This window comes from Talpa europaea (genome assembly GCF_964194135.1).
Source record: "Talpa europaea genome assembly, chromosome: 15".
Taxonomy (NCBI): domain Eukaryota; kingdom Metazoa; phylum Chordata; class Mammalia; order Eulipotyphla; family Talpidae; genus Talpa; species Talpa europaea.
The window spans coordinates 5653462-5672289 of record NC_140083.1 but is presented as its reverse complement, the minus strand read 5'-3'; the positions used below and the strand labels follow the sequence as shown (position 1 = coordinate 5672289).

At 48.5% G+C, this 18828-nt stretch overlaps 1 protein-coding gene across 3 annotated transcripts; it reads left to right on the top strand.

Moving 5' to 3' along the window:
* Positions 1-666: 666 nt before the first annotated feature.
* On the top strand, positions 667-18572 carry EIF3L (eukaryotic translation initiation factor 3 subunit L; the record flags this gene model as incomplete). Of its 3 annotated transcripts, XM_084255175.1 has the most annotated exons (13): positions 667-699; positions 1351-1399; positions 2270-2480; positions 4336-4415; positions 6105-6166; positions 8498-8567; positions 8773-8846; positions 10366-10537; positions 11960-12114; positions 13111-13281; positions 13987-14484; positions 17398-17478; positions 18316-18572. In XM_084255175.1, the coding sequence occupies 13 exons, from the start codon at positions 667-669 to the stop codon at positions 18352-18354; spliced, it is 1695 nt and encodes a 564-aa protein (XP_084111301.1). In that variant the 3' UTR covers positions 18355-18572. The 3 variants fall into 3 exon arrangements, with proteins under 3 accessions (XP_084111301.1, XP_084111302.1, XP_084111303.1); XM_084255176.1 differs by lacking the exons at positions 8498-8567; positions 8773-8846; XM_084255177.1 differs by lacking the exons at positions 667-699; positions 1351-1399; positions 4336-4415 and having other exon boundaries at positions 2099-2480.
* Between the last annotated feature and the right edge of the window lie 256 nt (positions 18573-18828).

Genomic DNA, 18828 nt, shown 5'->3' with positions numbered 1-18828 from the left:
GACTTTAACGCACCCTTTAGCGCGATCGGGGACACTCCCCACCCGGTCCCGGGCCTCCTCTTAGGCCTCACGGCACAGACGCTCTCATCTTCGCTTGCTCCAAACTGCATGTCCAGAGCCCGGGAAGCCTTTTCTCAGAGCCCTCTCACGGCCTGCGACCAAGCCTCAACCCCTACACCTAGTAGAAGCCAGAACGCCTGAAGACGCTTCTCGCCGCAGGCAAATCTCTTAGACGAAATCCCTAGTCAGTTCCCACCGGACCCCACCCCACCCCACCGGACCCCACCCCACCCCACCGGACCCCACCCCACCCCACCGGACCCCACCCCACCCGAATTTCCTCCAGGGGAGAGTCGGCCCTAGGAAGCTGTCAGCTATTTTTCACGTGGCCTGACTTTGGTGTCTCTTTGTCCATCTGATTTATGCCAAACTACTTTATTCCTTATTTTTGCGCACGTCCTATAGCGTCACCTTCCTTCAAACACCCCTCTTTGAAAATGGAAGAAAAATGCAGGCGCCTCCTAACGCGGTTGTCGCACATTCCCGGCATCCCCGGGACTTCCGGTTTCCCGGCCAGCCCCGGGGCGGGACTTCCGGCCTCCGGCGCAGGCGCATGCGCAGGCGCGGGCTGCTCCCTCTCCGGCCGTGCTCCCGGCTGCCGCGGCCATGTCTTACGCCGCCGATGACTACGAGTCCGAGGTGAGCTGGCCCTCGGCGTGCTCGGGCCTCCGCGACGGAAACAGGGTTCGCTGGGGGCTGGGCCCCGCGGCGGGGCGGTGTCCGGGCCTCTGCCGGAGCCCCCGGGCCGCGGCCAGCTCTGCCCTGCCCGCGGGGCCCGCACGCCGCGGCCACCGCTGCCGGCTCCTCCTCCGCCGGCCTCTGCCCGCCCCGAACCCCTCGTCCTCCCTCCCCTGACCCGGGCGGAGGGGTCTGTGTTTCGGAACCCGAGCTCCTCGTCAGGTCTGGCTCCGTTGGGCCGACTCCGCGGGTTCCCACCCCCCTGGGCTCTGCCGTGGTGCGCCCGTTCCGTGTGTGGTCACGACCTGGGGACTCGCCTTCTCGCAGGCTTGCGGGTTGTCAGCGTAGGGATGTTAGGGGGAAAAGAATGTCTTAAAGCTAATTCCATACAGGCTTTGTGGACTCCACCCCCACCCCAGGCCAAAGCCAGACACTGGAAACTCCAAATCCCATCACCACCAAAGGGAAGGTGGCTGGGACCGGCTGCCCTATAACAGGGGCTGTCGCCCCCCTTTGCCTCTGGAGTCCCCTGCTGGGCACACAGACCGGAGAAAGAGCGTTTGGGATTCACGAATTGATTACTGTATCTGTTTGTCTGTCTCTCTTTACTAGGCTGCTTATGACCCCTATGCTTACCCAAGCGACTATGATATGCACACAGGTGAGAACATGGGTTTGTCTGGCAGCCGGGGACTGGGACCTTTATGAGTGTCTTGGAACAGCTCTCAGGGGCACCTGTTAGAAACTGCTTCTTGATGGCTTAGATTTGGAGGCAGCTACTAGCTCCCAGCTGAAGGGAGGTGTCGAGCCTAATAAAACAGACCTTTTTCGTGGCCCGCCTGAGAGTTTCAGAAGGGAAGGATGGCTATCTTGGCTGTGGTTTCCTTGATCCAACTGTTGGCTGAAGAAGAAAATCTTAGGGAAAATTAAAGGGAGTCAAACCAAGCCCCACTGAAAACTTTTGGGAAAGTTTTTGAGGTTTTCTGCAATGTTAACCTTGAGTTTACATAGGCTTAGTGCCATGTGTTGCTCTGGGTACTTTGTATGAAGTATTTCATTTAGTCCTTAGAAAACTTTTCTAAAGCATATGAATTAATGTTGTTTCCATTTTAAAGAGGAGAAAACTGAGTACAGTTTGATAATCGCACCAAGCTATACAGGTAGAAAATGAGTCATTTATTCAAAAATATTAAGTAGCTACTACTTCCTCCCCCTTTCCATCGCTATCCCCCCTTTTCCAACACGCAGGTAACTGTTTTAGGCCCTAAAGAAACACCTGGGTACAGGGCAGACAAGGCTCTTGCCTTCCTACACTTTAGGTTTTTTTCATATAGTGGTAAATGTTCTGAAGAAACCAGCTGATGAGATTGGGAAAGATTGGGAGAGGATTATATCTCTGGATGTTTAAAAGGGAATTATACCTGATTTTATAGATTCGAGTTCACGTTGGGGGATACTCTTGTCTTTTTTTGTTGTGTTATGTTGCGGGTTTGAAAACACTTTGGAACATATTTATTATACCCTCTTCTAGGAGATCCAAAACAGGATCTTGCTTATGAACGTCAGTATGAACAGCAGACCTACCAGGTGATCCCTGAAGTGATCAAAAACTTCATCCAGTACTTCCACAAAACTGTCTCAGACTTGATTGACCAGAAGGTGTATGAGCTACAGGCCAGCCGGGTCTCTAGTGATGTCATTGACCAGAAGGTATATGAGATCCAGGACATCTATGAAAACAGGTACTGGCCCGTGACTGAAATGACCCTTTCCAGGGAGGGGAGGGGAGTGGTTTAGTGACACAAAAAGCGGTGATGTTTAATCATTTTCTTTTCGTTAAGAGATTGCCCATAGGGTTTCTGTGACTACTTTGGGCTAGAGATAAGTTAATGTACTGGACTTTCCCCAAAACTTGTACAAGACCCAAAATGATAACATTGCTGTCAATAACTATAATAACATCAATGTAGATGGCCCGTATAGATCAGGCAGTGTTCAGAGGTTTTTTCCTGTTTACTTATTTACCCTACATAGTAAAGTAATTATTATTGTTTTTCTCATTTATGTGTAAAGAAACAAAGCGTAAGAAGGATAGGTCACATCATTAGTGAAGTGGGTATGCTAAGTTTTGAACCAGCATAATCTGATAGAAGAGCCTAATTTCTAAAATGAACCATGCAACTTTTTTTTTTTTTTTTTTTTTTAAAGATCTATTTGGGCTTCCCGGGTGGCGCAGTGGGTTGAGTGCCGCGCTGCGAGGCTGTCTGCAGCCTCTGCAGTGCCAGTTTGATCCCCGCCGGCTGGTGAGAATCCCACACGACGCAGCAGACCTCTCCTGTCGCGCCCACTGCTCCCCTCAGCAATGTATTTCTGTTGTCTGCCTGTTTTGCTCCCTGCTCTGTCTCTGGTGAATACTCTCACCCTCCTGCGCCTCTGGCCTGTACCCCAGCTCTTGTATAAAACTAAATCTTTAAAAAAAAAACACATTTATTTGTGCATATAAGAGCTGGGGTACAGGCCAGAGATGCGGGGGGTGAGAGGATTCACCAGAGACAGAGTGGGGAACAGAACAGGCAGATTGACCGAAGTACACTGCTGAGAGGAGCAGCGGGTGAGTCAGGAGAGGTCTGCTGCGCCTTGCGGGTTGCTCCTTGGCTGGCCAGGGATTGAACTCGTGCTGCAGAGGCTGTGGACTGCTTCATAGTGCGGTGCTTAGCCCCTTGTGCCACCAGGGAGGCCCCTAAACCATACAACTTCTCAATGCATAACAAGCTTTAAGGTTCTGAGGGGTGGTTCTAGGATAATGGACATTGGATGAGAGGTCAGTTGTGGTTGGGGTAGTCAGGAAAGTCTTCACCAAGGAAATAGAGGTATGGGTGGACAAAGCAATAATTAAAGGTTTATTGGGTCAGTGAGTAAGAGTTAATTCCTTGAACTGTATTTTCTTCATCCCTGAAGTCTTTTGGTTAGAAGCATAAAGGCCAGCGCTGTCCACCAGAAATATAATGCTAGTCTTATGTAACCAAGTGTTTTCATCACTATGTGGAAATAAGAGAAATTGATTTATAGAGAATTAATTTTATTCACTGTATCTAAAATACTTTGTGTAACTTTAAATTTTTAATGAGATTTTAACTTATTTTTCCATACTATGTCTTCTAAATCCCATATTTTATTTAAATTCCGTATTTTAAATATAGCTAAAGTTCATGGCATTCAGGCAGGAGATGATCTTGAAGAGCTTGGTGGGTACCTATGATACCCATCACTGTGTTAAGATAGGCTCTCTGATTTGCATCCAGAAAAAATATTTTTGGTAATTAGGAATGATGATGGTTGTAATGACATTTAATGTGGTCATCATTTTACAATATATAAAAGCATCAAATGAATATGGAGCATAAGTTAAAGAACGAAAGTTGTGTCAGCTGTAGAAGTTGGGTTGAGAAAAGTTGTGGCCATGGAGGGCCCTGGCTTCGATTCTGTTTTGGGGACATTTTGTCCTGTATGAGCTTGAGTCCTTACCTGTGAAATGTGAGCGCTGCTCTCAGGTCTTTCCTGTTTTAAAATTCTCAAATTTTTCTGCTTGGTTTTCAGCTGGACTAAACTGACCGAAAGATTTTTCAAGAATACACCTTGGCCTGAGGCTGAAGCTATTGCTCCACAGGTTGGCAACGGTAGGTGTGAAACTCTGTTCCGTGTGCTGGAGGGGATCCTATGACTGGGGGCTGTTCAGAAGCTCAGGATGGTCTGTGTCTGTTGTGCTCATCGTTTCATTTTCTAAATAACTTGCTGATTAAGGCTGAATAAAATATGAAGAGGGGACAGCTCTATCACATATGGTAAAAGTTAAGTCTAAGATCTTTGTCTTATTTTGTTTCCATTTCTCTGTGCAGTATTGGGGGTCACTACAACCACTCTGAAATGGGATGTCTGGCCTCTTCCTACTGTCAAATCTTCTGATGGTTTCTTACATGTGGTGTGAAGGAGGAGGATCTGCCTCAGGCTTGTGTGTGTGGAGATCCGTCTGGCACAAGACGGAAAAGACCGTTCTTTCCCCATTCCTCTTTGCACCCTTGATTTCTTTCAGCAGAGTTGTGTATTTTTCAGTGTACCAGACTTGATATAGCTAACATTTTTTTTTTTAGTTTCTACTTTTATCATCATTATGGTTTTAGAACTCACTGTCAGATTATTTTCTGTGTTCAGACTTTATGCTCTGTTAAATATTTTGCCTCTGAAGGTGTAATGTCGTGTATACTAAGAGCAGTAGCTGTCTTCTCTCTCTCTCTGTGTGTGTGTGTGTGTGTGTGTGTGTGTGTGTGTGTGTGTGTGAGAGAGAGAGAGAGAGAGAGAGACAGAGACAGAGACAGAGACAGACAGGTAGGGTTTCACAGAATGTTAGTATAAAAGATTTGGTAAAATCTTTCACTCCTATCCCCACGCCTTCAATTTTACTTCTTCTCTGGAAACATCTAGTATTAACATTTTCTGGTTTATCCTTTCTGTGATACTCTGTGCATGTTTAAACAAAAAGGAATAATTTCTTTTTTCATAGAATAAAATATTTTTAGCCCTCTTTTTAACAAGTTAGCTTTTAGAAAGTATTCTGCATGCCCCGGATTCCCAAAACTACCTCCCAGGCTTGGTGATTTGCTAAGAGAACTCACAGGACTCAGCGTATAGTTCTGCCCACAGCTATGAGGGTGCCCAGCAAAAGGCTACAGAGCAAAATCATCACAGGGAAAAGGTGGACAAGGATGAAGTCCAGAGGAAGCCATGGGGTTTCATGGGGTTGCATGGAGTATGCTTTGTTCTCACACTAGGAATTGTGACACCGGAAGTACCAGAGAAGCTTATCTAGGTTCCCAGTTACCAGCTGGGGACCACCTTCTCTGGCAGGGCTTCCTAAGGACGGTGGTTTCAGACGAGACGGGCTGTGTAATTCTCCTGCTGCCAGCATGATTTTTCCCTTTGTTCTTTCCAGGTTGTATAATAGTAGTAGGATAAGTTGCTTAAAGTAAGATTTCTAAGTCAAGGATAATCCATGTATTTGCAGTTTCGATAGTGTCAGTGCCTTCGTGGCGCTATTGCTGTTTACTTAGGTGCTGGTGTATTTAAGCAACCAGATGGCAAAAGTCTAGTTGAAGGGAAACAAGTCTGGATGAGATAAGAGGTTGAATGAGTAAAATAAAAAGTAATGAATTTTCTCGATGCCTGTGTCCTGGGGGTATAAATCTTAGAGTTTAAATGTTGTTTAGTCTTTAAAGTGTTTATTCCTTTATTTCCCCAAAGGACCAAGACTGGCAGAAGATCTAGTTTTGTGGATTACTAAAGGACCCTTCTCCCTCTGCCTTCTTTTTCAGATGCTGTTTTCCTGATATTGTACAAAGAATTGTACTACAGGCACATATATGCCAAAGTCAGTGTGAGTGTCTAAATGTTGCTGGCAGGTTTTAAACTGCCGCTGTTGTCCCGGGTCACAGTCATTAGCTCATGTTGCTTCAATGTCTTCAGAGGGAGCTGCAGGTTTCCCAGCATTCTCCTAAGAGGCGATGGGGGGAATGGCTGAGTGCAGAGCATTGAGCATCTGTCTGAGACAAACTATAACGCTGCAGAGCCTGTCCCTTTCTTATTTCTCCATCCCGCAGTTCTTGACTGAGCACCCGTCACATGCTCTGGGCTGCCGGCTGCCATCTTTACTGTTCTCCAGTGCCTTCTGCCTCTGCATTGTCACTGGGCCTCTTGCCCTCTAGACCTACATGAAGCTGTCTCTGTGCCAGGTGCAGTGCTTGGCCCTTCCACACATGTACATGTCTCTGATCCTCACATCATCCCTGCACAGATGGCACAGAGGTACAAAGAGGTTGCTGCTTCTCAAATTCATGCAGCTAGGAAGTGGCACAAATCCTTGAGACCAGGCGTGTCTTACTGTGACACCAGCGTCTTTTCTACCACATTCTCCTGACTCTGGGCACTTGTTCGAATCTTCTTTTCTTGATTTCTAAAGTTTAGAACCCCATGTCTCTCTTTTTTTTTTTTTTTTTTTAAGATTTATTTATGCACACAAGAACTGGGGTATAGGCCAGAGGTGGCGGGGGGGGCGGTGAGAGGATTCACCAGAAACAGAGTGGGGAACGGAACAGGCAGATCGACTGAAATGCAGCGGGTGAGTCAGGAGAGGTCTGCTGCGCCATGTGGGTTGCTCCCTGGCCGGCCGGGGATCAAACTCGTGCTGCAGAGTCTGCGGATTGCTTCGTAGATTGTGTCTTAACCCCTTGCGCCATCAGGGAGGCCCAGAGTACCCCAGGTCTCTTAAAAACACCGTCTGTATTCTTTACATAACCAATGACATAAACTTTTCTATCTTTAGCCTGTCTCTAGCTCCAGACTTGTATATCCAGCTACCTGCCAGCATCTCTACTTGACTGTCATGTTGTCCTCTCAAGTTCAGCATGCCCCAAACGCGTTCTTATTTTCCCTCTGAACCTCTTCCTCCTGGGTGTATCATCTCAATAAATGGAGCCACTATTCGTTCAGCTAGACTGAAAACCTTGGCATTCTTGACTTTGCTCTCACTTGACATCTGCCTTGTAGCAAACCCTATTCAGCTCTATCTTCAACATATTATTTGAAATCAGTTACTTCCTGTCACCGCCATTGCTGCTGCCCTTTTTCAGGTCATTATCTTCTCTTGCCTAAACTTCTATATGGCCATTCACCTGGTGTCAGTGTCCACTCTTGCCCAATTAAACTTATTCTCAACCCTTTCAAAGCAGAGTCTCATCAGATCTCTCCCTCACAATCCTACCAGAGCATCCCGTCATGTTTAGAATAAAATCCCAGGTCTTAGTAAAGGTCCTGCTTAATCTGGCTTCTGGCTCCCAGTCTCATTTCTTATAGCATTCCCTCTCCCAAACTCCTGGCCATTTTTAGTGGCACTTCGGAGCAGAAAACACTAGCTGACACTGTATTTTTAATTTGGCATAGGCTTTTTCTTATTCACTGCTATAATCTGGTGCCTGGTTGTTGACATGTTGTTAGAGTGTACGGGTGCGCATATGTGCATGCGTCCATGCATACCTCACCTCTCTTCCCTCTAAGGACTACTTGAACTGATGCCTGCCTTGGCACAGAGCTGCCATCGTGGTGGTAGCTGTAGGAGTTCCTGATGCCACCGTCTCACAGGGGCTGTGTCCTGGCGTCCCAGTGAGAGTTCTGGCTCCCTTATGTAATGAAAAGTAAAGATGCTGCCATCCTACTTCCCCTCATTGATACTGTGGGGGTAGGCTAAGAATCCAGGCAGCTGTATAAATGGCTTCTTAGGGTCCTGGTATCAGAACCCCCAGGTGGTGTGGATTTGCTGGCCCGTTGACCTAGATCCTTGTCTGACACTGAAAGACCTCCACATTCCTGGCCGACTGTAGCCAGCGCAGCCTCGTTTGCTCTTACCCCCAGCCTTCAGGCGCCATGACTAATTAGTACTGGTTTTCCTGAAACACTTTCCCTTCTCTGGTGCTTTTCCAGATGCCTTTCTGTGTGTGGCTACGGTTGCCGCCATGGAATCTGGCCCTTGTTCTGTATATAGGGCCCCTTTGACCTTCCATGGCGCTTACTGTCTTCCCACTCACTCGAGTATTCTTTGCATAATGGGGAGAGGGCAATTTTATTTGCACCTGTTTTCAGGCTTCATGGTAGGCCATGAGTAAAGCACATTTAAGAAAATATCCGTGTTCTGATGTCTCTGTTCTCTCTATAGGGGGGACCCTCCTTGGAGCAGAGGTTTGAATCCTATTACAACTACTGCAATCTCTTCAACTACATTCTTAGTGAGTCTGAGGTTTGGCCCGGGAGTGAGGTTATGAGGAGGCCGAGGCTTGACCTGCAGCCTTTGTAGCAGAATTTCAGTGTGCAGGTGGGAAGAGGGGTGGTCTTATGATTTAGTCCTTTGAAGGGAGAGATTATAAAATGCCTCTGTAGCCTTACTGATGAGCACTATCGTTGCCTTGAGACTGACTACTGTGGTCCCTGCAGATGCCGATGGCCCTGCTCCCTTGGAACTGCCCAACCAGTGGCTCTGGGATATAATTGATGAGTTCATCTACCAGGTATTTGATCAACCGTGCCATGATTTGAAATGATTGGTTCAAGCAAGGAGCAGGTGTTAGCCATTTTTTCTGTTGTTAACAAGACACCTGGTATAAAAATGTCCCCATGTCATGCAAAGTATTCCATGGCAGTGATTTCCCCTGTTGTGGTTTTCTGGAGTCAGTGATGTCTGAGATCTCCAGAAGGGAACTTGGAAGTCAGGTTAGTTGAACTCAGGACTTTACCAAGTTCTTACCTGAAGGCGAGAGGTGACCTGGCAGGAAAATGCCACAGGCTTCATCCACAGGCTTTGGTGTAGGGAGAATTGGGGGCTACCCCGGTGTGCTCATAACAGTCACTTGTTGCTGAAGCTCTTCAGACCTCACTTTCCTCACCTGTGAAACAGAAATGTTGTATCTCTCAGTTGAGGGAGTGGTTACTTGATATCTACTAGATTGGAATAAAGTAGAACATGGTCAAAACAGAAATACTACTTTCTCGAGAGCACTGTTGCTGAAGGTCCATGAGGAACAGAGCCGTGTGTCCATTAGATTAGTGAGGGAGAAGCTCGAGTTTTGTTAGTCACTAACCCTGGACCTTAAGCAAATTAATCATGTTGTGCCTTGATTTTTTTTTTTTTTAAAGAGGCATGCATTTTTATTTATTTATGATTTATTTATTTGTTTGTTTGTTTTGTTTATACAAGCACTGGGTACAGTCAGAAGCGCGGGAGGGTGAGAGAATTCACCAGAGCCGGAGCGGGGAGCAGAGCAGGCAGAAGGACCGAAGGACACTGCTGAGGGGAGCAGCGGGCGGCAGGAGAGGTCTGCGCGCCATGTGGGACCCTCCTCTGGTGGCCGGGGAGCAGCCGGGGATCGAACCGGCACTGCAGAGGCTGTGGGCAGCTTCGCAACCCAGCGCTCAACCGTTGCGCCACCGGGGAGGCCCGATTTTTTTTTTTTTTTTTTTTTTAAGATTTCTTTATGCATGTAAGAACTGGGGTACAGGCCAGAGGTGGGGGGAGGGTGTGAGAGGATTCACTCAGAGTCAGAGTGAGGAACAGAACAGGCGGACGAAATGCACTGCTGAGGAGAGCAGAGGGCGAGATAGGAGAGGTCTGCTGTGCTATGTGGGACCCTCGCCAGCCAGCCGGCCAGGATAGAACTGGTGCTACAGAGGCTGCGGACAGCTTCACAGCTTGCTGCTTAACCGCCTGCGCCACCAGGGGAGGCCCTAAGATAGCTTCTTGAAATTAAAAATAATGTACAAAGGCCTCCCCTGGTGGCGCAGTGGTTGAGTGCTAGGTTGCGAGGCTGCGTGCAACCTCTGCAGCGCCAGTTCGATCCCCGGCCACTGGCGAGGGTCCTACAAAAAATAATTATAATAATGTACAGGGGGCTTGGCATCTGTAGATAGAGCAGTCAAACCCTTGCCTTTCCCCGGCCCGGAGTTCTGGACACCGCCCACCTTCAGCCTTGTGCGCGCGGCTGTCACTCTGGGTTCTGGGCCAATGCTCCATCTTGCCCTTTTCCTCTCCAGTTTCAGTCGTTTAGTCAGTATCGCTGTAAGACTGCAAAGAAGTCAGAGGAGGAGATTGACTTTCTTCGTTCCAATCCCAAAATCTGGAACGTTCACAGTGTCCTCAATGTCCTTCATTCCCTGGTGGACAAGTCCAACATCAACCGGCAGTTGGAGGTGTACACGAGTGGAGGTGAGTGCCGTGGGCCCTCCGGCCCACCTCAGTGGAGACTGTGGGCCGTGAGCGCGGGGGAGGTGCCGCCTCTTAGGAGATGCCCGGCTGCAGCTACTCCGTGGCGTTGGGTGTGAGCCGTAGCCTGAGTGCTGAGCTGAGGGGCTGCTGAGCTCGGGAAGTCTGTTGGCCGGCAGGCTGCACCAGTGCTTCCTGAGGTGTGACTTTGTCAACATTTCTACATCTCCAGGACTTCTGTTCAGTAAGAGATCAAACTTTTTGGTGTCAGGATCACTTTATATTCTTAAAAGATTGAGAATCATAAAGTTGCTCTTTGTAAGAAATGTTTTTCAGTTAGAAGAGTGGCGTGTTTACAGATCTTTCATGTCTGACTTCAGCGAAGAGTTGAATTCTCATTTCTGCTTCCACAGCCAACCTGTTGTAATACACTGTTCAGGTTGAAGAGTGAGGGGAGTCTGGCCTCGCAGACTTTAGTTGGGGAAGGGAAGAGTATCTCAGCTGCCTCCAGGTGGTGCTTTCCTCCAGGTTGGTTGCAGTGAGGAATCTGAAATCCAATCAGTGAATTTTTACTCAGGGTTGTTAGTCTGGCCTGCATCTTCAGTGGATCTTTTACCCAAGCATGTTTGCAAAAAGTACTGGTTCCTTGACTTCCAAAGATTTTCAAATGTTGACATGTTTTCTTATAATTTTTAAAAACCACTTTTGTTATTTAACCTCGGACTTCATCACTTCAGTCTTTATTAGAGACTGTTGGGCTTGTAGTGTCAAGTAAAAGTTTTATAAAATTGCTGATTGTGGCTTCAAAGCTCCAATATTTTGATGGCAGCAAACATTGTTTTCATTGAAGTGTAACAGACTCGCTCATTCACGTTTGAGAGAAAGTCTGCTGTATACCCAAGTCAAAGTATATGGTTGTATGTTAAATGTTCTTTCACATAAAAGTGGTGTTTTATGGAAAAAATTTTTTTTTTTTTTTAACTGTAGTGCTGGTGAAGGGCTCAGTGACTGCCGGGAGAGTTTGTTGCCTGACTTATGACCAAGTTGTGGTCGTTTCACCCAGCGCTGTCTCTGCATCTCCAGTGCCAGTGTCAGCTCGGCGGGAGAGGCAGAGAGCTGCTTAGTGCTAGTAGGACAGTAGCCTTGACCTCGCAGGACCTAGTGAAAAGAGGGGCTCTCACGTAATCTCAGGTGTATCGGGACCCTTCCCCACAGTGGACTACCATCTCCTCGCAGCTGTTGGTAGGTTTAGGGTTAGCCTTAGGTCAGGCATGCTGGTTTTGGTATTTCTTTAAGGCAGACCTGCTCCCTGTTGCAGAAGGTTGTACGGCCTGGCGGCAAACAGTTCACAGTGACGTTCACAGGTCAAGCTTGTCTGTGTTCTCCTGCCCCTGCTGCAGCACTGGCTGTTTCTGTCTCTCTCAGGAGACCCCGAGAGCGTGGCCGGGGAGTATGGGAGGCACTCCCTCTACAAGATGCTGGGCTACTTCAGCCTGGTGGGACTTCTGCGCCTGCACTCGCTGCTGGGGGACTACTACCAGGCCGTCAAGGTGCTGGAGAATATCGAACTGAACAAGAAGGTAAGTTCCTGTTTGCCCGGCCCCTCCTCCTATGCCTGGAGGCCGGCTTCTTGGGGAGAAGTTTGTTAGGGCAGATTGTAGGGAGAAGAGAAGGAAGGGAGATGAGAACTGGGGAACCATTACAGGGACAATCTTAACCTGGACAAGGTTGTTTCTCTTTGCCGTTTGCATTTAAACTGCTGTGCCGTCTTTGGTTCTGTTTGCGGAACAGAATGCTAATGGCGGATTTTTACTATTCAGCTTTCGCTAATCAGAAAGACTGGATAAGGCTCAGTTCTGAGATGATACGGGTGCTGTTACAGTTAGCTGTGGTAGTTTTTTCCTAGCTATTGAAAAATAGGTACCTTTTTGTTTGATGTGTTTCTCTTATTTTTCTGTTCCTTTTTCGGGCATATTTGAAAAACCAAGGAGTAGAAAGCAAGGGAGAAAAACTGAGATGTAGACGGTTTTATTTTTTATTTATTTATTTTTTTTAATAATTTTTTTTAATAGAGGCATGTTTTATTTATTTATTTGTTTGTTTGTTTGTTTTGTTTATACATACACTGGGTACAGTCAGAAGCACAGGAGGGTGAGAGAATTCACCAGAGCCAGAGCGGGGAGCAGAGCAGGCAGAAGGACCGAAGCACACTGCTGAGGGGAGCAGCGGGCGGCAGGAGAGGTCTGCGCACCATGTGGGACCCTCCTCCCGTGGCCGGGGAGCAGCCGGGGATCGAACCGGCGCCGCAGAGGCCGCGGGCAGCCTTGCAACCCAGCGCTCAACCGCTGCGCCACTGGGGAGGCCCTGTAGACGGTTTTAAAGCTGATAGAGATTCAGGGTTGCCTGGTCTGGTTCCTTTCTATCATAGGTTAGAAATGGAGGCCTCAGGCCACGTGGCTGCGCTTGGCTTCCTCTGGGTGGGAGCGCCCAGTGCTTCCATCTCAGCTAGCTGTAAGCTCCACGACTTTCCTCTCCTCTCTGGGATGAATGAGTGTGTCTTCCACTCCCTCCCACAGAGCATGTATTCTCGCGTGCCTGAGTGCCAGGTCACCACATACTATTATGTTGGTTTTGCGTATCTGATGATGCGTCGCTACCAGGATGCCATCCGCGTCTTTGCCAACATCCTCCTCTACATCCAGAGGACCAAGAGTATGTTCCAGAGGACCACATACAAGTATGAGATGGTAAGGGGCCTCTGCCCAGAAGACTCCTTGGCACCTGTGCCAGAAGTTTTTGGTAAATCCCAAATATAGTTTTGCTATTTTATATGTTTTTCAACACGATGATTTCCCCCTGGCTAGCCTGCTCTTAAGAGTCTGTTGGGGTGCCTGTTTCTTCAGAGGATAGCACCTTGATAACGGGGACAGTCTCTTCTGTTTCCTTTAATTCCTCAATAGTACCTGCATTGGTTTGTTTGGCAACAGTTTGCTAAATGGCCACTGGATTGTAGGTGTTAAATGAATTACATGTGGTTACTGTCCACAAACAGTTTGCCATCTGGGAAGGTGAGTTCAAGAAGCCTAGCGTGGGGTGGAAATTTCTAGGCAGAGCAAGGTGTTGAGACCAGAAATCAGCACAGTAAACCATTTTGACCTGAGGGCAGGACAGAAGTTGAATCGGGTGTTAAGATTCTAGGAGTATAGCCTTATTACCCAGATAGAGTTTTGGGTCTTTGTAGGCACTGAGGTACCACCAGAGGTTTCTGGGTAACTGGAGGAGTGACCTGTGTGGGGCAGTGGAGGATGCAGAGGGCAGCTGAGGAGGATCTGGAATTGGGCCAGAAGTTGAGTGGCGGGAGGACTGGGGAGGTTGACGGTGCAAGACAAAGGGGCTTGTCGTGAGGACCTCAGGAAGTGCAGTTCTGAACCTCTGCCATCTCCTGGCCCCAGATTAACAAGCAGAACGAGCAGATGCACGCGCTGCTGGCCATCGCGCTCACCATGTACCCCATGCGCATCGACGAGAGCATCCACCTGCAGCTGCGCGAGAAGTACGGGGACAAGATGCTGCGCATGCAGAAGGGGGACCCGCAGGTCTACGAGGAGCTTTTCAGCTACTCCTGCCCCAAGTTCCTGTCACCCGTGGTGCCCAACTACGACAACGTGCACCCCAACTACCACAAGGAGCCCTTCTTGCAGCAGCTGAAGGTGTTTTCCGATGAGGTGCAGCAGCAGGCCCAGCTCTCAACCATCCGCAGCTTCCTCAAGCTGTACACCACCATGCCCGTGGCCAAGCTGGCCGGCTTCCTGGACCTCACCGAGCAGGAGTTCCGCATCCAGCTTCTTGTCTTCAAGCACAAAATGAAGAACCTGGTGTGGACCAGCGGTATCTCCGCCCTCGACGGCGAGTTTCAGTCCGCCTCTGAGGTGGACTTCTACATTGATAAGGTAAGCTGCCCCTTGCTGGCTCTCCGGGCGCTCTGCCTGTCGTCGGGCAAGCGCCTGCGGTCCCGCAGTCACGGCTGTGGGCGTTTAGCAGGTAGTAAGGATGCTCCATTCACATATGTTTGGGCTCCTCACAGGGACTTCAGCTTGTCTTAAACCAGTGGACTGGCATTTTTCATCTTTTCTGGAATATTCTTAGTATCTCTTCAATTCTATTTTTGTTGTATTCTCCCTTGGAAGTTCTTATTTAATGTATGTTAGACTCCACATCTCCCAAGCCCTTCTTCCATCCTTATTTCTCTTATATTTTGGGTAATTTTTAGACTGTTTTCTGATTTTAATTCATCTCTTCAACTCTATTTTTGCTTTTCTTTTTTTTTTTCAATTACAATGCAGTGTTTCCTTGTGGACTTGGTTATTTTTTACTATGTATGGTCCATTTTCCTTGAAAAACTACTTGTTGGTATTGTCTAAAGCACCGGCTGAATGTTCATTCCCCTAGAGGGGATTGCTTTGCCTCTTCCCAGAGCCTGTGGTGATATTCTTGCTCTGGTCCCTTGGTCGACTGAACTTATAAACCTGTGGTCCCGGCCAGCCAGGTGGCAGGCCCTGCTGCCCACGGGGACGGAGGCTTTGTCCTGGCATCTCAGGGATGGTTGCTGTTCTCCATGCTCCTCCCTGCTGGGCTAGCCTTGCTTGGTGTCAGGAAAGGGGTGGCAGTTCGCTGCTGCTCGTTTGCCTTTACTTTGAGGGTGGAGTCCTTGGGTCTTAGCATGACAAGGAGACACTTTTGTCAGGCTGCCTCTCCACCCCAACTTCTGCGCCTGGCCTTAGTGTAGAGGGGCTGATGTGCTTTGCTTGGAATGGTTTCTGTTTTCTCTCAAATAGTTCTTTATTCTCCTCTCAGCTTGTGGGTACTGTTAAGGAGATTTAAAAAAAATAATTTATCCTGCATTTTTGTTTCAGAAAGTGCGTTGGTGTAAAATACTGAGTTTCTTGACAGTTTTTTAGAGTAATTTTTTTCCCCCGACATCTAATTTTTTAATTCATTTATGCATGCAAGAATTGGGGCCCAGGCCAGAGGTATGAGAGGTAAGAGGACCCTCCAGAGATAGAGTGGGGGAGCAGAACAGGTGGATCTACTAAACACACTGCTGAGGGGAGCAGCGGGCGAGACAGGAGAGGTCTGCTGCGCCATGGGGGGATCTCCCTGGCCGGGGGTCAGACTCGTGCTGCGGTGGCTGGCAGTAGCCCGGCAACGCCAAGACTCTAAGCCCTGCGCCACCAGGAAGGCCCTTAGATGTAATTTACTCAGCAACCGTCTCAACTGCCAGTGATTCCAGTGTTCTGTCACCTCAACAGGAAACGACCCGAAGCAGTCCTGCCAGTTCTCCCTCTCCTGTACCCTGGCGGCCATGCACCTGCTCCTTGCTCCCTGGATTTTTTTTCTTTTTTTTTTCAAAATTTTTTTTTAAGATTTATTTATTTATGCATACAAGAGCCTCGTATAGGCCAGAGATGCAGGGACTGAGAGGATTCACCAGAGACAGAGTGGGGAACAGAACGGGCAGACTGACTGAAATACACCACTGATGGGAGCAGCAGGCAAGACAGGAGAGGTCTGCCGCGCCATGTGGGTTGCTCCCTGGCCAGCCGGGGATCAAACTCGTGCTGCAGAGGCTGTGGATTGCTTCATAGTGCAGTGCTTAACCCTTTGCGCCACCAGGGAGGGCCCGGCTCCGTGGTTTTGCTTGCTCTTGCTGTCTTGGCTGAGTGGGGTCAGGAACTATGCAACCCTTCTTGTGTGGCTTTCGTCGAGCATTTTCCGGATTTCATCCAGGTTGGAGTGTCCACGCTGTCCTTGCTGTGGCCGAATGTCATCGCATCATGCGGCTACACCATGCTTTGTCCTTTCATTAGTTGGAGGAGAGTGTTTTCACTTCTGGGTTCTGTTGCTCACGTTGCCACGCGTGTGCATCCAAGTTCCTGCGTGAGCGCGCTTCCCGGGGTGTGTCTACTGTGCGGTGCTGGGTCAGCTTGGGCCCGGTGTTGTTTGAGATCACGCTTTTCAGGATGAACTGATTTATCTCCCGCAGAATCATGTCAGCGACTTCAAGTACTTTTCCACTTTGTTCCCCAGTGCCTGCCTTGTCCCTTCTCGAGCAGTGTCACTGACCCGCCTGCACCGTCGCCTCTCGGCGGCCAGCTGCACCGCGCCCTCAGCGGTCTTCAGTAAAACACTTCTCCAAAGTAGCAGTTCGGTTATTACAAATAAAATTTTGCCGTGAGGATGTATTCAGGTTAAATTAATATGTTATTAATGTCAACGAAATGATTTAAAGCCCCTATGTGATAAAGGGTTTTTCCCTTTGTTTTAATCAAAAAGTTTCAATTGCGGTTTGGGTTTGGGTTTGTTCCTCTCACTGGCTCAGGCTCTTCCTTGGCCAATAGCCATGCTCTGGGTTTTGTTTTCACTTATATTTTTTCATCCTTGACTTGAAAATTCCCATCAGATTTCAGGATGCTTTTGGGTCGTGGCCTAGATTATATACAAATTCACAAGTGAAATGGTGTTGAACAAAATATTTGGAGCTAAACAAATTTTAAAAATGGATTCATTTACAACCTTAATAACAGTGCTAGAGTATAGAATGCTGTTTTAAATGATTTTATTGTCAGATGAGTCATGTTCAGTGAAAAGGACTGGAAAATAAAAATAAATTGAGCTAACAGGAAGAAAATAAAATTCAGCCATCTGGAAAGAAAGCTGCTATTAACTGGTAATGCTCTCCAGAAGGCCCCCCCACTCCCTGCTTTTGAAAAGGCTCTGTAAGGGCCCGTCTTGCTCTTCGTGATGACTTGCACACCCATGGCTGCTTCACCTCGTTCTCATCTCTGACTCTGCTTTTCCCACAGGACATGATCCACATCGCAGACACCAAAGTGGCCAGGCGCTACGGGGACTTCTTCATTCGGCAGATTCACAAATTTGAGGAGGTGAGAGGTCTGAGCGTGGTGTGTGGGCGGGGGCAGAGGTCAGGAGGTGGGTGCGGAGTTTATTTCTCATACCTGTTTCTATTAAAGCATGAAATTGGCCCTTTAAGTTTCTGAGCGAGGCTGGCTGGCTGCTGGGGTTTGGGGCGTGGGGAGGAGCCTGGTGGAGTTGCTGTGTCAGCCCTCTCTGGAACATCTCTCTCCAAGATCTTCCTCTGCGTGTGGCCAACTCTCCTTTCCCTCCCTAGGATTTCCTAATAAGGGTGGATTCGATGCCTGCTCTCACCCACCCCTCCCCATCTGGCTGTTCTGCCCCAACCTAGTCAGGTCTGGCCAGTTCCTTGCAGGCAGCAGACAGGAAGCTCTGTTTTGACAGACTTGGTGCATTCTGCGTCTGGGCCTAGGAGAGGTCGTGCGGGTCAAACACTACAAGGGTGTGGGTCACTTCATGTCCATAGCTGGGAACGCTGCACCCTGGGGCTTTGCGTCTTCCAGCAGAGGTCCCTGCTAGACTAGTCTGTGCCCCAGGCTCCCCCTGTGGGATGGGGTATAGCCCTACCCAGTCTAACCTTTAGTTCGACTTGTCCCTTTTCTGTCTATGAAAGGGGTAGATCCATACCAGGCATGTGTTGTTGAGCATAAAGGGTGGGTGGAATTGTGCACTGATTGTGCTGGGTTAAGGTGGAGGACCAACTTCACGCGCACAGAGTAGACACCCACACCCATGTCAGACGACCCCCCCGCCCCCCACCTCAGAGGGGCAGCCTGGGGTCAACCTGGTGACCCCTTACACCTTAGGGAAGGTCTGGTGAAAATTCTGACATTGCTTTTCTTTTCTAGCTCAATCGAACCTTGAAGAAGATGGGGCAGAGACCCTGAGTACTCATCATGCAGCAGTGGAGAACCCGTTTTGATATCAAACAATGATGACAACCAGGTTATAGGTGGGCAGTGTTTTTGCCACCGTGATGCCTTTGCCTTGTTCCACCATCAGCTGAGTTGAGGTTCTTTTGAATTAAGGACTGAAATATTTTCAGTAGATCTCAGTAAAAAACTTATTTGGAGCCAGATTTGTCATCTCTTTATTGTTGCAGGGAGTCTGTGGGTGGGGCAGCAGTAATACCTAACTGCCTGTGCTTTGTGGTATTTCTCCTGACACGTCAGCTGAAGGCGTTTGATTTAGTCCCTGGTGTCCTCTGTTCCCAGGCCGTCTCACATTCGTATTCCTCGCACCTCACAGGAGTCCTGTGAGCTTTCAGCTGCTTTCCGTTGTGCTAGGCAGTGGGAATGCTGGGTATCGGAAAGAAATGACTGGACACGTCCTGCTGCCAGGGACCGTGCTAGAGGGTTCTG